The sequence below is a fragment of the Macaca mulatta genome, chromosome 1 (assembly GCF_049350105.2).
Source record: "Macaca mulatta isolate MMU2019108-1 chromosome 1, T2T-MMU8v2.0, whole genome shotgun sequence".
NCBI lineage: Eukaryota > Metazoa > Chordata > Mammalia > Primates > Cercopithecidae > Macaca > Macaca mulatta.
In genome coordinates, this window is record NC_133406.1 from 203201145 (window position 1) to 203217271 (window position 16127).

Below are 16127 nucleotides of genomic sequence, written 5' to 3' on the forward strand. Positions count from 1 at the left end.
CTTCTTTATTTGGAGGTGGACCCAACTGGGAGCTCTGGGCCACGCGTTCAGGGTAACTAGGCGGTTGCTATGGAGGGGCAGCTTGGCGGTTGCTAGGGCTGGAGCGGGCTGGGGCTCCACGCAGGGCGACGCCTGGGTGGCTAGGGCGGGGGAGGAGCCAGGCCGATAGTGGCGCGCGTTCACAGGAAGTCGCTCTGGGGCAGGGAGGGGCGCGAGCGGAAGTGACGTAGGTCGTGCACACGTGGTCCGGCGTGGTTCACGCGGGTCGCTTCGGCCGGGCCTGGGTAGATCTAAATTTGTTTCCCCACGTAAGCCGGACCTCGCACTCCGGTCCCGGTCTCGTCGCCAAGATGGTGAAGCCCAAGTACAAAGGACGGAGCACCATCAACCCGTCCAAGGCCAGCACAAACCCGGGTACAGGCGGCAGGGCTGATCGAGGGTGGAGCTTGGAGGAAGTATAGGGAAGGGCTCCGAGGACTGGAGGAGGAGGGTTACTTGGGTGGCATTGCTTAGAATGACTATGAGCGGGGTGGCTGTTGGGGATGAAAAGGGAAAAAGGAAAGCAATATTTGTGATGGTTTCTTCTCAGGGGGGCACTGAGGAGGGCTGACATTGCACGCCTGGCAGGCCAAAGTGTAGTCAACTGGTCTAAAGTCAGGGAAAGTGAACACTCAGGCTGGCAGCCTCGGGTCCTCTCCAGTTGAGAGATGCAGAGAAAGTCAGCTTGAAAATGGGTAATCGGGCCTTTTACACGTGATCATATTTGCCGGTCACCTTAACTTTGACCTTTAAAATGAGAAAGGGATTGTAGTTTTTGCCCTTGGAATTATTCTATCTGGTAAAGTGCTTAGAGAACCCTACAAAGAAGTCAATATGATCATTGCAGTAAGGCTGTTTTGGAGATGTGTGTAAGTTTTGGCGAAGTTCCACCTGTAGGATTAACAAGACATCCTGTGGGAGAGTTCTTTCCATTCAAGTTTAATTAATAAAACTTTGTTTTAAAATATGATTTAGAATTTTTGACAATTTTAATGCATGTTGAATGTTTACTCCGGATTGATAATAAATTATTCACTTTGCACAAACTGGAATCTCAGAATGTTAGACCCCAAAAGTCCCTTAGAGATTATGATTTTACAGGTAAAGAGACTGAATCAAAATGCAGGAAGTGGCTTGTCATAACTGCAACAGTTAGTGAGCAGTAGTAGAGCCGCCAGTCTCTACTGTTAGAGAGTAGGAGAGCCAATGGGCTGTGGTTTCAGTCTGTCTTCTACTGCATCACTTCAGGACCAGACAGGTAATTTAAAGGGCTCCCAGTTGGGTGTGGGCTCAGGCCTGTAATCCCAGCACTTTGAGAGGCCGAGGCGGGCGGATCACCTGAGGTCAGGAGTTCAAGACCAGCCTGACCAACATGGTGAAACCCCCTCTCTACAAAAATAGAAAAATTAGCCGGGCATGATGGCGGATGCCTGTAATCCCAGCTACTCGGGAGGCTGAGGCAGGAGAATCGCATGAACCGGGGAGGCGGAAGTTGTAGTGGGCTGAGATCGCAACACTGCACTCCAACCTGGGTGAAAGAGCAAGACTCCGTTTCGGGAAGAATAAATAAATAAATGGCTCCCAAAATGAGAAGCTAGGCTAGTATTACCCTGCTCGTTTGTTCTTCTCTTTCTCTTTGAGATGTAAGGCAAGAATTGCTGTGTTGAATAAACAAAAAATCAAACATTAAGAAACTGGAACACATATATATCAAAATTATAGTCTCCATGGTGCCTTGCATGGAGGAGGCACCCCATATTTGTTAAATGGAGGCACAGAGGTAGGTATCTTCGTGGTTAAGACCACAGATGTGATAAAATGATCGTGTTCAAATTCTGGCACTGCCATTTAGTAACGGTTTGACCTTGGGCAAGGTGTCTGACCACTGTGCCTCAGTTTCTCACTCTGCAGCATGGAGATAATATATCTATAGGATTATTGTATGGATTAAATGAGATGATGCCTATAATGTGGATAGCCATCATAAGTGCTCAAAAATATTAGCTGTTCTTCTTCTCAAATACAATCCTATCGAAGATCAAAGGTTGGGTCAGCTTTGTCATACCATATAGCTTCAAGTAATAATTATTGGAACAACATGGAGAAAGTAGAGATTTTTGTGGTTGGTGGTTTCTTACCTAATTTGGGTGAACTACTTGTTGCATTTTAAGCAATGACTTGTTGGTTATACTGGTTGGTTATCAAATAGTGCACTGTGTACTTCTGCCTTTTGTAGATCGAGTGCAGGGAGCAGGAGGCCAAAACATGAGGGACCGGGCCACCATCCGGCGCCTGAATATGTATAGGCAAAAGGAGCGCAGGTGAGCATTGGGTGCTGTCATCCTTTCTCTTTTCCTTCATGCCCTTGACCGCTAGCTGAGACTGATTAAGCCTTTGCTGTTCTCACCCCCACTTCCTCCAAATAAGAGTTATATATTCTCGAATATAATTGTATATGAATGTTGTTAGGATAAATGGTTAATTTTTGGTTAAGGGCATGGGTAGCTGGTGGTGAAATAGTGATGGTTTCACAGTACTCAAAAGTAGAGGTCTTGTTTCTCACAGCCCTGACCTTCACAAATGGCGCATTAAATCTCAGCGTTAAATACGGCCAGATATAACAAAACCTACAGGACTATGGGTAGGAAAGCCACCAGAAAATGTGTTTTTTAATGCCAAAATGTAGATCACAACATTGTGGCACTTGGACACTCATCACAACTCCGAGTTCTGCTGAGGTAGCCTCTACCACAGGGATTTGCTGAGTGTGGCATTCCGCTAGCTGGTCTTAGTTTGTTTGGTAATTAGATTCTCCGTCTCTGTCTGTTCTAGAAGATGTGACTAAAATACAAATGTCAATTAACTTATTATGCGTTAGTCATCTACTTTGCAGTTTGTTTTAGAATTTGGAATCCCAGCGTAAATCACCCTCTACTTGAACAATTCATCTAAAACAGCCTTCGAATAGTTACCAAAAAAACTCAAGTATGTGTTTTTTTTTTTTTTTAAAGTAAACAGTAAACAGATTTTTTAAAACGTCACCGTTGTTATTCATCTAGCAGAAATCATTACGTGCTCTGTTGCAAGAGGTTAAATGGCTTTTGGGCAATCTGTTTCAAATGTAGGAGTACTTTGTGTTTACTGGAATTGGTATTTCATGATTGTTTAAAACCAAAGTAAGAAGTCCTTTTGATGGAAAATATATTCTGTAAATCAAACTTTGCTGTTGCCATTCTTCTGTTGTCAACCAATATCTGTTCTTTCCTCAATTTAGGAACAGTCATGGTAAAATAATTAAACCCCTGCAATATCAGTCAACGGTGGCTTCTGGCACAGTAGCAAGAGTAGAGCCAAATATTAAATGGTTTGGTGAGTATTATCCCCTGCTACTTTGCTCTACAAAATGTATGCTGAATGGAAACGGCTAGGATGTTTAAATATCTAAACGATAGGAGTTTTTGGTGAGTGGAACTGTCAAGGATTATCTGAGAAAGGGATAAGAAAAAGTACTGGGAAAAGTAGTGGTGGTAGATTTAATAAATAACTTCTTTTTGAAGAGCGCTCACCATTAGTAATTGTAATTGAACCCTCTTAAGCAGATAAGACCGTCCTTAATGACTAGGATTCACAGACCTTAGAATGCTCATCTTGATCTTTTATGCTTGCCTGGAGAGATACTGTTTGAGAGGTGGCCTTGTAGGTGTTTGTGCATATATCCTTCAGGGTAAGTGCATTAGCCCAGAGTTCCTCTGAAACACTTCTTAATGGAGTTTTTATTTGAACTTGGGTGACAATTAAAGAGTCTCACTGTTGAACTTTCCAACAGTGAATAGAGTATCTTCAGTCACAGGGTGATCACGGCTTCTTCCTTGGGAAACTCCCTGTTCCATTTCAGTCTGGGCTTTTAACTTTGCCCTTAGCCACTGGTAATGTATGGGCACTTTAGATGATCAGACCCCAGTGTTTGCTTGGTGTTTGACCTCTGTCCTTGGGGGCAGATGGCAGCTACCTTTGAGTCTCTTATACTTTTGGTAGGATACTTCCTAGGAGCTGCAACACAGAAAGGTGTCAAAGAAAACTCTGCAGAGAAGCATTTAGCATGGCTGCCGGGTACTGTGACTCCAGATTAGACTGCCTGGGTTTGAATTCTAGTTCTGTCATTTATGTGCAAGTTATTAAGTCTGTCTGTTCATCAGTTTTCTCATCCCTAACAGAGAATAAGATGAAACCTATCTCACAGGACTGTCGTGGTAATCAAATGAGTAAATACAAGCAAGGCACAGTGGCTCATGCCTGTAATCCCAGCATTTTGGGAGGCCAAGGCTGGTGATTCACTTGAGGTCAGGAGTTCGAGACCAGCCTGGCCAACACGGTGAAACCCCCATCTCTACTGAATATACAAAAATTAGCCAGGCATTGTGGTGGGCACCTGTAATCCCAGCTACTTGGGAGGCTGAGGCAGGAGAATCCCTTGAGCCTGGGAGGCAGAGGTTGCAGTGAGCTGAGATTGTGCCGCTGCACTCCAGCCTGGGTGACAGAGTAAGACTCTGTCTCAAAAAAAAAAAAAAGTAAATACATATAAAGTGCTTAGAATAGTACCTAGCAAATAGTGAGTATAATATAAGCATTCCTTGCTACCATCATTACCACCTTGCTGTTTTGCATTCATGCTGCAGCATGCTGTTTAATTGAATGCTTTTCAGGATCTCCCTCACAAGGTGTTTTCCAGGTGGAACAAGCAGGGCTCTGTCTTGTTCCCTTGCATGGATTCATTGGTTAATGAATCATTAACCAATTGATTAACCAATTGAGGTCCCTTTGGATCCTCATAACCCTAAAAGTGGTAACTATGACTCAGGTTTCAGTGTTTCAAGATTCTCTGTCTATACTGACTGATCAGCTGTGATTGGCTCCAAGTTTCTCTGCCAGATCTAGCAGGAAGTAGGACATTTGTCAGATCTCAGTTCCATTCCACGCTATTTATTTCTCAGTTTCATTTAGTCAGGAAACGGCTTGGAAAACTATTGAAACCCTTTGTGGGTCTGGGTTGGTGGAATAGTTCATAGTGTGCAAGTGCAGGAGAGGCAGTTTTTTGGGTTTTTTTCCTCTTTTAAGTTTGGAAATAGCTCCAAGGGATGGATGGATCAGGTACTTGGGTGAGTGAGGGTAATTTAAAATCTTGCCTTTCACCGTGTCAGTGGAAGATGAATGTGCAAATATGTATTAAGTGGCAACATTCTTTATTTGTAAAACAGGAAACACACGTGTGATTAAGCAGTCATCATTACAAAAATTTCAAGAGGAAATGGATACAGTTATGAAGGATCCATACAAAGTTGTCATGAAGCAAAGCAAGTTACCAATGTCTCTTCTCCATGATCGAATCCGGCCTCATGTAAGATGTAGGATATCCCTGGCGATGGAATTTCCTGGGCAGACTCCTTGCAGCTCCCTCTCTAACATATTTGTCTTTTGTTTTTCTTAGAAAATAGCAATTTCAGTGTAGCAATGATGAACTTCCTAAGACCTCTGTTTTCATCTTTTCACGTTTAGTATGAAGTATGGTAGTGTAGTGGATCAAAGCACAGGTTTTGGAGTTGAGACCTGAATTTTAATCCTTGCTCTATCCGTTCCTGTACCCTTAGTTGGGTTTCTCTATGAACTTGAACTTCTTTGCTTTGAAAGTATAAATAGGCTGGGCGCAGTGGCTCACACCTGTAAATTGGGAGGCCCAGGCGGGCGGATCACTTGAGGTGAGGAGTTTGAGACCAGCCTGACCAATGAGAGGAAACCCCATCTCTACTAAAAATACAAAATTAGCCAGGCATGGTGGTGCATGCCTGTAATCTCAGCTACTCGGGAGGCTGAGGCAGGAGAATTGCTTGAACCCGGGAGGCGGAGATTGCAGTGAACCAAGATCGTGCCATTGCACTCCAGCCTGGGCAACAGGAGCGAAACTGTCTAAAAAGAAAAAGAAAGTATAGATAACCCACCTCCTTGGGTTATTGGCTACAGATGAAACATCTGTAAAGCACTTGGTCCGTAGTAAGCACATAGCACACCACCTAATAAGAGCTAAATTGATAACAGATATTAGTAATATTATTTATTATTATTTATTTTGGTAGGCAAACTTGTTTTAAGTGGTAATTCCATCAAACATTGGGACAGCGTAGAATTAGGATTGAGTTGGTAGAACTTTGGTGTTGGGTACGTTCAGCTTTTGTAAGATCCTTGAGATTTCTTCTCAGCTGAAGGAAGGGGTGCTGGTCTCATTGGTTGTCAATTGCTGAAGTTTGAAGTACGGTAAGGATTCAATCTGGGTTGAATGGAATGAGTTTCACACAGAACAAAGAAAGAGTCTGATGTTTGTCTGCTCATTTTTACTTGCATTGAATAATAATTCCCAGAAATATAACCATTACGTAAGCTTCAGTTCCGATATGAGGAGGGGAGAAAAACATTGACATGCGTACGTGGGTTAAATAGTTCAAAGAAAAGTGTTTACTTGCAGAACAAAATAAAAACTAAGGCCTGGTTATTGCCTCAGGTTTTGTCAGTTATGTTTTGTTTTATGATGGACTAGAAGAATGGCACCTATTAGTGGAATGACTGTTTTCTTTCAGGGGAACACATGAGTGTAATTCATGAACCACAGACAAGTTGCTCATTTCCCTTGTTCTCTTTGTCTGTTCTCCCTAAAGCCATCTTTTAAGCAACTATTGAATCTTGTTTATGAGAAGAACAGAGAGGCTCTATCATGGATTTATTGCTTTGTTGCCTGTTCTTGTCAGCGCTTCTAAAATTTAGTGTTTAAGTATCTGGTATGTAGAATGAAGGGTCTACAGTTGCACCAGTCAGCTTCTTTGTTGATGCAGAAAGCTACTCAGAGTAATTGATGCGTTTTCTGCTTTGGTCTTGAAAAACCTTACCTATTTTATTTTAGTATGATATCTATTACTTATAAAATCTAATTCTGAGATTATTTTGCACAGTGGAGTTAGATCAGATATGCATATTCATCTATATGTGTTTTAGAACTACTGTATTTCTGTAGCAATACAGTAAGAGTACTGTAACTTTGCATATGTACTTTATTATATACTGTATATTACTGTATTATACTTATTAATGTGTAGATTTATAGGCAAAGCCTTGTGTGCTGTAACTTATAGGTTAAGAGATTTTGAAGATAATTTTGGTCACACTTGATTTTACCCAGTGACATTAGAACCTGTTTCTCATGTAAAATGAGCTGCTTCTGTTTGGGGATGCTCCCGAGTGGAACATAGTGACTAAAACTAAACTGAGTTGTGGGTTAGAGCATCTGAGAAAATGAAAATAGTTTAAGGATCTTTAGAAGTTGGAAGAGGGGATCCGTTAAAGTTCAGAAGCCATGGGGGCTGCTCCATCATCCTCACAGCTTTTGGTAGTGGTGCTTACAGAGGAGCTTGTGCTAGGGGGAAAAGGGTGATTTTCTTCTTTTTTCTTTTTTGATATTGTCTGCCGGCTGTTAACATTCTGTTATGTGATAGATCCTAACTCAAACTTTGACTTTTATCTTGCTTCAGAAATTCTTATGCCTGTAACTCCTTTACAGGCACATCAAGTTCTAGTTAGTATCAGGTTCCTTTTATCACATCTAAACTATTATTTTGGGCTTTGGCTAGATGTTTTTCATCTGAAGACTTGCCATGTGCATTTAATAAAAACGTTACCTAAATTAGGGAAAATGTTATCTGAAACTAAAATGCATCTTACAAAACAAACAATTCCTTTTAGCCATGAAAGAAATTAACTTCCAAGAAAAAGTTGGCATTTACAGTTGGTTTAAAAAAACCTCACAAATTTGAGTATGATTGTCCTTGATAAAATCTATGAATTTGGCAAATTTTATGCACTTGTTTGAAAGCTAAAAAAAATGGTGGAAAAGATTAGTTAATTTTCATCGCTGTAGCCTTAATTACATTTGACTAAAGTTTATGATAAATGAAATAAAGCAGAGTTTTTGGGAAGTTTTTGCACAACTATTCATATTTACTTTATTTGTATTACTTTTGTATCTCTCCAAGGAAGCTTACAGAACTTCGGAATAAGGGTACCAGTGTTTGTGCCATTTCAACAAGTATTTCTGATTTGAAACCAGACTGAAACCATGTTTTTATAGATTTGGGTATGGGTTGAACCTTGGAAAAATAAAATCAGAAAGTCTTTCCTAGGTGGGTGTTTAGCTTTTCGCTTTTCCTCAGTGCTTTTCTTAATTTTACCTGTTATTCTTGTTTCTCTTCAGAAATCGAAGGTCCACATTCTTGAAACTGAAAGTTTTGAAACTACATTTGGCCCTAAGTCACAGAGGAAGCGACCAAACTTATTTGCAAGTGATATGCAGTCTCTTATCGAAAATGCTGAGATGTCCACTGAGAGCTATGACCAGGGCAAGGATCGTGATTTGGTAACTGAAGACACTGGTGTGAGGTAGTTTCTTTGTTTGTTTGTTTGTTCGTTTGTTTGTTTTTTGAGACAGAGTCTCGCTCTATTGCCCAGGCTGGGGTGCAGTGGCACAATCTCGGCTCACTGCAAGCTCCACCTCCCTGGTTCATGCCATTCCCCTGCCTCAGCCTCCCGAGTAGCTGGGACTGCAGGTGCCCACCACCACGCCTGGCCAATTTTTTGTATTTTTAGTAGAGACAGGGTTTCACCGTGTTAGCCAGGATGGTCTCAATCTTCTGACCTTGTGATCCGCCCACCTCAGCCCCCAAAGTGCTGGGATTATAGCATGAGCCACTGCGCCTGGCCTTTTTTTTTTTTTTTGGTGGATAGAGTCTCGCTCTGTTGCCCAGGCTGGAATGCAGTGGCACGATCTCGGCCCGCTGCAACCTCTGCCTCCCAGGTTCAAGCAATTCACCTGCCTCAGCCTGCCTCCATGCCCGGCTAATTTTTTGTATTTTAGTAGAGACAAGGTTTCACCGTGTTGCCCAGGCTGGTCTTGAACTCGTGAGCTCAGTCAGTCCACCCACCTCGGCCTCCTAAAGTGCTAGGATTACAGGTGTGAGCCACCGCGCCTGGCCGAGGTACAGTTTTGAAGTTCATGCAAGTCTCATCATTTGCTCTTCTGCCACAAAACATTTTCTTTCAAGTTATTTTGCCTGTGTGAAGCTCAGTGCTTTAATTTATATATGGAGCTGTCTTCTTCCCTCAGGCTAGAGACATTGGTGAAATTGGGGCTAGACTGAAGATGTCTAATGCGGCTTGATAAAGGTCTCTCTTCATTCCCAAAATAAATAAGATTTTCTTCATTTATAATCGTAATACACCAGTCATAGACAAATTAGGAAATATAGTTAAGTTGGAAAATGCAACACAAAGAACATAACTCATAACCCCATTGCAGATATTAAGCATTGTTAATGCCTCCGTGAATATGCGGGGCTTCCTTAACTGGAAGACTCTGAGTTCATGAATGGCCTTTAAGGTTTCTTTGACTCTTTGAAGAAAATGTGGAAAATTTGTGAGCATACGTAAAGGCGGTGGAGTTTTGTCTTTTTGTTTGTTTGTTTTGGGGAGGAGAAGAGGAAGTGTCTATAACTTTCATCATATTCTTGTAGGGATCCATACTCAAAAGAAGAATCAGTCACTAGCTGGCTGCAGTGGCTTACCTGTAATACTAGTTTTCTGGGAGGCCAAGGCAGGAAGATCACTTGAGCACAGGAGTTTGAGACCAGCCTAGGCAACATAGCGAGACCTTGTCTCTACAAAAAATAAAAACTTGGCTGGGCATAGTGATGTACCTGTAGTCCCAGCTACCCAGAAGGCTGAGGTGGGAGGATCACTGGAGCCCAGGAGTTTGAGGCTGCAGTAAGCTGTGATTGTTAGGAATACGTTTCTATGTCAGTACATAATCAACAATAATATAATATTTATTGTCAGAGTGGTATTTTGTTTGTTATGGCCAGTATCATTGTTGGACATTTATACTGTGTATAGTTTTTCCTTATGGTGAACAACACAAGGGTGAAGCATCAATGTGACCACATCTCTTTCATCCTTAATTATTCCCCAAAGATAAATTCTTACGGAGCAAATCGTGGTATCAAAAGGTATGCATGTTTTTTGATAGGCAGCTGCCACATTGCTCTTGAGAAAGGTTTAATTTCATTTCCCTTGGGTAGTGCTAGAAAGCTCTCATTCTCCATCTATCTCATGTCTCTTAAATGAAGTGAAGGTTTTGCTGTCTTAGTGAAGAGGCATTGTACTTTGACTGCATCAGTGTTATTACCTCATTGCTATTGTCAGCCCATCTTCAAGCATTGGGCCAACTAGAGATAAAATGTCAAGCCATTTGAGGCCAAGCAAAAAGAGGCAGTGAGTTCATCTATTTATTCTTAGAATTATTTGAACTTTCGTTGGCTTTGTATTCTGCTGATTTGAATTTTTCCTCCCTCAAAAGGTATAGTAGGTAATGGAGTAAAGATAAAACTATTTTTGTTTACCTTGGATAAATGCCCTTGAGACTAGTAAATGAACAAATTCTAAACCTTATCAGAAAAATACTGCTTTATATGGGAGCTATGGAGTATAGGTTGTGATTCAGCTCCTGCCAATTCCATTTCAAAATTCTTTTAATTCTTCTTTTTTTTTTTTTTTTTTTTTTTTGAGACAGAGTCTCGCTCTGTGCCCAGGCTGGAGTGCAGTGGTGCGATCTCGGCTCACTGCAAGGTATGCCTCCCAGGTTCACACCATTCTCCTGCCTCGGCCTCCCAAATAGCTGGGACTACAGGTGCCCACCACCGTGCCCGCTAATTTTTGTATTTTTAGCAGAGACAGGTTTCACCATGTTAGCCTGGATGGTCTCGATCTCCTGACCTCGTGATCTGACCGCCTCGGCTTCCCAAAGTGCTGGGATTACAGGCGTCAGCCACCACACTCGGCCTCCCATTTTATAATTCTCTGTGACGTACTGCTTAATTCAGTCATGCTTTTTTTTTTTTAGTTTAATGTTTTATTGTGGTAAAATATATGTAACAAAAAATGTGGCCGGGCGCAGTGGCTCACACCTGCAATGCTAGCACTTTGGAGGCTGAGGCGGGCGGATCACCTGAGGTCAGGAGTTCGAGATCAGCCTGACCAACATGGTGAAACCTAGTCCCTACTAAAAATGCAAAAATTAGCTGGACCCGGGGCGAACACCTGTAGTACCAGCTACTCGGGAGGCTGAGGCTGGAGAATCGCTTGAACCCGGGAGGCGGAGGTTGCAGTGAGCCAAGATCGCACCACTGCATTCCAGCTTGTGCGACAGAGCAAGACTCCGTCTCAAAAAAAAAAAAAAAAGTACTCTTCTAACCCTTTTTTTTTTGTTTTTGAGATGGAGTCTTGCTGTGTCACACAGGCTGGAATGCAGTGGTGCGATCTTGGCTCACTGCAACCTCCGCCTCCCGGGTTCAAGCGATTCTCCAGCCTCAACCTCCCGAGTAGCTGGGATTACAGGAACCTGTCACCACATCCGGCTAATTTTTTTGTATTTTTAGTAGAGACAGGGTTTCACCATGTTGGTCAGGCTGGTGATCCCGCCCTTGTGATCCACCGCGTCAGCCTCCCAAAGTGCTGGGATTACAGGTGTGTGAGCCACCGTGCCCAGCTCTTCTAACCATTTTTAAGTGTGCAGTTTAGAGGCACTAAGTTCATTTACATTGTTGTGCAATTATCGCAGCTATCCGTCTCCAGAACTTTTTCATCATCCCAAACTGAAACCCTGTACCCATTTAACACTAACGCTCCATTTCCCCTCTGCCCCCAGCCCCTGGTAACAACATTCTACTTTCTGTCTGTTGTGAATTTCACTGGTTTAGGTGCCTAATATAAGTGGAATCATACAGTATTTGTCCTTTTGTGTCTGGCTTATTTCACTTAGTATAATGTCTTCAAGATTCATTCATGTCATTGCATGTGTCAGAATTTTCTTCTTCTTTTTTTTTTTTTAATTAATTAATTAATTTTTTGAGACAGGGTCTTGCTGTGTCACCCAGGCTGGAGCAGTAGCCTGCTCACGGCTCACTGCAGCCTCAACCTCCTGGGCTCAAGGAGTTCTCCCACCCCAGTCTCCCCAGTAGCTGGGACTACAAGCATGCAACACTATGCCCAGCTAATTTGTGTATTTTTTGTGGAGATGGGGTTTTGCCATGTTGCCCAGGCTGGTCTCGAACTCCTGGGCTCAAGCAGTCTGCCCTGCTTGGCCTCCCAAGGTACTGGAATTACAGGTGTGCACCACTGAATCAGCTAGAATTTCCTCCTTTTTAAAGTTGAATGCTATTTTGTTGTATATATGTGCCACATTGTGTTTATTCATTTATTTGTTGACAGACATTTGGGCACACTTTTAAAATTCAGTTTGTTTCTGGTCCATCTCCAACTGGGTTTGATACTGTTTCTTTTGGTACATTGACTTTACCCTAAAGCATTCTTTTAGTCTTAATGGTGCTTCAGTTGCTCATTTGGGGTGCTTTCTTATTTAGAAATGAAGCTCAAGAAGAGATCTATAAAAAGGGACAGTCCAAAAGAATATGGGGTGAGCTCTACAAGGTAAGACTCCTAAATTCCCTCCCATTGAGTGGTTCCTTTGGCTTTCGTGATTTTGTAGAAGAAAACTGATTTTGATGTATTGAACCTCTGTTGCCCAGAGTACAGGTACCACTGCCTGTTCCATCCTCTTCCTTCTACAAAGAAACTTGAAAGACATACTAGCATTGATCTAGAGAACTGCATTGTTTAAAGTACTTGTATAAGAGTAACAGCTATCTTTTATTATACACTCATATAGTTATTACCTGTCAGTATTTTTTAAGATTTCCACCAAAGTGATATTCCTGTTTAGATTTATCATGCCTACTTAAAGTCACATGCAACATTTTAAGTTATTTAGTCCACCCCACTCCTTTTATAGATGAGGACTCTTGTCTAGAAAGGTTTAATGCTGTACCTAGCTCAACTAGCTTGTTAGTGAAGGAGGCTTTGTGTATCTTGATTTCTGATCCAGTGCTCTTTAACTGGCAGAGGTTTATGTCCATGTACTAATAATAACAACCTTCAGAAGAAAAATTTTCAAGCATAATCATGTAATTAAATAGTAACATAATAGAAAACGAGTACCGTGAAGGCAAGCTAAACTTTTCAGTTTTTTGTGAAATACACAAAACCTATAATATTACAAACTTAAAGAAGTCTAAGAAGTAATCCATAGTAGTTCAGTAATCCATAGTAGTTAGGAAATAAGTTGAGTTTCATCTAAGCTAGTTTTCCTGTTTTAAATTCAACAGGTTTCAAAAACCACAGGATGAAAAACCTTTTGAATTCTGATCGCTGGGCCTTGAGATTAACTACAACCAACTCTGCCCAGAGACCGTTTTGAAGTTGTCTCTAAATGTTATTATTTTATTTTCCCCAGACTCCCTTAAATGTCATCCCTCTTTTATCTGTACTGTAGCAAACCATTTTTGCCTCTCTGAATTTTCAGGTGATAGATTCATCAGATGTTGTAGTTCAAGTTCTTGATGCTAGAGATCCAATGGGCACTCGTTCCCCTCACATTGAAACTTACCTGAAGAAGGAAAAACCTTGGAAACACCTCATTTTTGTACTTAACAAATGTGACCTTGTTCCAACTTGGGCAACAGTAAGTACAACTACTCAACCAGAATAGACTATTAAGACATCTGTCAATAAGTCAGTTGTGGGTTTTTAGGCTAAAGTGTTGCACTGCTGAGATTGTAGTAATGGGAGTGCTCTCGTCGGAAATACAAAAGTGTGCTCATTGATGGTGGGCGGAGGCACCAGGAGACAGCTGCTGAGGCCACTGCCTGCTTCACATTATGCTCCATTAATTGCATTTAGTAACAATGAAGACATCTTTTGGAATACTGTTTTGTATTTATAAGACAAGACAAAGCATTAACCATTATACTTGGAAAAACCATTTCAAAGAATTGTGGCTAACATTTTCCTTAGACAACATTATATTTGGAACAGTTCTGTAATTCAAGCTCTGATTCTTCCACATAATGTAAATAAATGAACTGCAGTTTACCAACATGTTTTCGTCTCTGCCTCTAGAAACGGTGGGTTGCTGTCCTCTCCCAGGATTATCCGACACTTGCTTTCCATGCAAGCCTTACTAACCCATTTGGCAAGGGAGCATTCATTCAGCTTCTGCGGCAGTTTGGAAAGGTATTGAGCCCTGATCTGTTTCTCCTGGAGTTGTGTAGCTGTGAGTTGGTGTAAGAATCTGTCTTGCCACGGCATAGCAGAAAGTTACCAATTTCTTAACTGGACATGGTTGTGCAGATCTGTAGTCCTAGCTACTCAGGACACTGAGGCAGGAGGATCGCTGGAGCCCAGGAGATCAAGGCTACAGTGAGCTATGATGGCAACACTGCACTCTAGCCTGGGTGACAGCAAAACCCTGCCTCTACAAAAAAAAGAAGATGTGGCCAGGAGTGGTGGCTCATACCTGTAATCCCAGCACTTTGGGAGGCTGAGGCAGGCAGATCACAAGGTCAAGAGTTTGAGACCAGCCTAGCCAATATGGTGAAACCCTGTCTCTACTAAAAATATAAAAATTAGTCAGGCGTGATGGCACACCCCTGTAGTCCCAGCTACTCGGGAGGCTGAGGCAGGAGAATCGCTTGAACCTGGGAGGTGGAGGTTGCAGTGAGCTGAGATTGCACCACCGCACCGCAGCCTGGGCAACAGCGAGACTCCATCTCGAAGAAAAAAAAAAGAGAAGATGTAAAACTTCCAGAGTTGTAAAAACCCACAGAGTGTCAGGATTATAAGAGATTCTGAAGTGTTTTCTTGCTCAGCCTTTGCCACCATCCGTGACCAGTGTTGCTTCCATTTCTGCCACAGCCCTGGCAGCTGACGTTTCATGCTCTGCTGGGCTTTCCAGGCCTGCTGTGCCTCCTCTGCCCATGGAGCCCATTCAGCTTCTATCTCCTCTGGTTGGAGAGGGCCCTGCCAAAATTCAAGCTTCAGATCCCTGGTCAGATGTCAGCTCCTGAGGGAAGCCCTGGAACCAGACTACCCTATCAAATGTTCTTAAAGCTTCATGCTCTGTACCTGTCATTTTGAATTTGTATATTTAAGTTAATTCTACCTGGCTTCTAACAAAAGACACATGTCTGCTGTCCCACCCTTCCCCACTGTATAGAAGCAAATGCTTCCAATAGTTAGCTGTTCTGTTATTTTTCTCCATATTTTTAGTACATGCTTAGGATTTTTTGTTGATCTGTGCCTACTCCCCCACCCCCAGTTTAAGATGCTTATTAATTTCCTACTATGGAAAATGAGGATTTGCTTTCTTATAGCCATCCTCCCTCTGTTGTACTTCCCCCTGTATTGTTAGATGCCATTGTTGGGTTACAGTATTATTCATTCAGTGTTGGTTGGTTGGTGGTGGTAGTGGTTGTTGTTTTAATTTGGAAAGGAGAGCTTTATTTCTCATAAAGGGTTGCAGCCTACAGGGTGGCCACTCTAACAGGCTGGGAAGAGTAGCCTTGGCCATTCAACCTTTACACTGTCATGACTGTAACATGTTAGTCACAGCTGATCCACATGGTGTGCTATGAGTATAATTCCTTTCTGATCGAAGCTTTTATTTTCACTGGTGTTACTTTGCTGTGTTCTATTTGCATCTGTCACTATCATGTTACCAAATTCTCTGATACAGTAGGAACTCTCAGTGTTTCCAGGCAGCACAGGTAGTTCCCTTCGGTGGCCAGCACTCCGTCCTCTGCAGGGCTGGCCACTCTCCAGGCTGCTGCAGCGTCGTCTTTCTGGGATTTCCTTTCACTGTCCTCCAGAGAATTCCCATGGCTGTTTTCCTGTATGGGAACTCTTGTTCATAGGACCTCTTTTCTTCTTTTCTGGTTTACTCCTTCCTTTCGATGGGACATATCTTCCAAAAGTTTCTTTAGAAGGAATACTTGGAAAGAACATTTTTGAGATGCGCCTTGCATTCTGAGAATATCTTTATTAGCGTCTTTATTCTACGCTGTATGCTGTTTTCCTCAGAATACGGAAGTTACCACTACACTGTC

At 42.2% G+C, this 16127-nt stretch overlaps 1 protein-coding gene across 1 annotated transcript in view; it reads left to right on the forward strand.

Moving 5' to 3' along the window:
* Positions 1–226: 226 nt before the first annotated feature.
* Positions 227–16127, forward strand: part of GNL2 (G protein nucleolar 2) — a 29798-nt gene continuing 13897 nt past the window's right edge. The window contains exons 1-8 of the mRNA XM_015135656.3: positions 227–414; positions 2276–2360; positions 3314–3408; positions 5295–5434; positions 8330–8514; positions 12549–12615; positions 13547–13705; positions 14143–14256. Of these exons, the coding sequence (XP_014991142.2) occupies positions 351–414; positions 2276–2360; positions 3314–3408; positions 5295–5434; positions 8330–8514; positions 12549–12615; positions 13547–13705; positions 14143–14256 (909 nt within the window). The 5' untranslated portion in view covers positions 227–350. The remainder of the gene's footprint in view (positions 415–2275; positions 2361–3313; positions 3409–5294; positions 5435–8329; positions 8515–12548; positions 12616–13546; positions 13706–14142; positions 14257–16127) is intronic.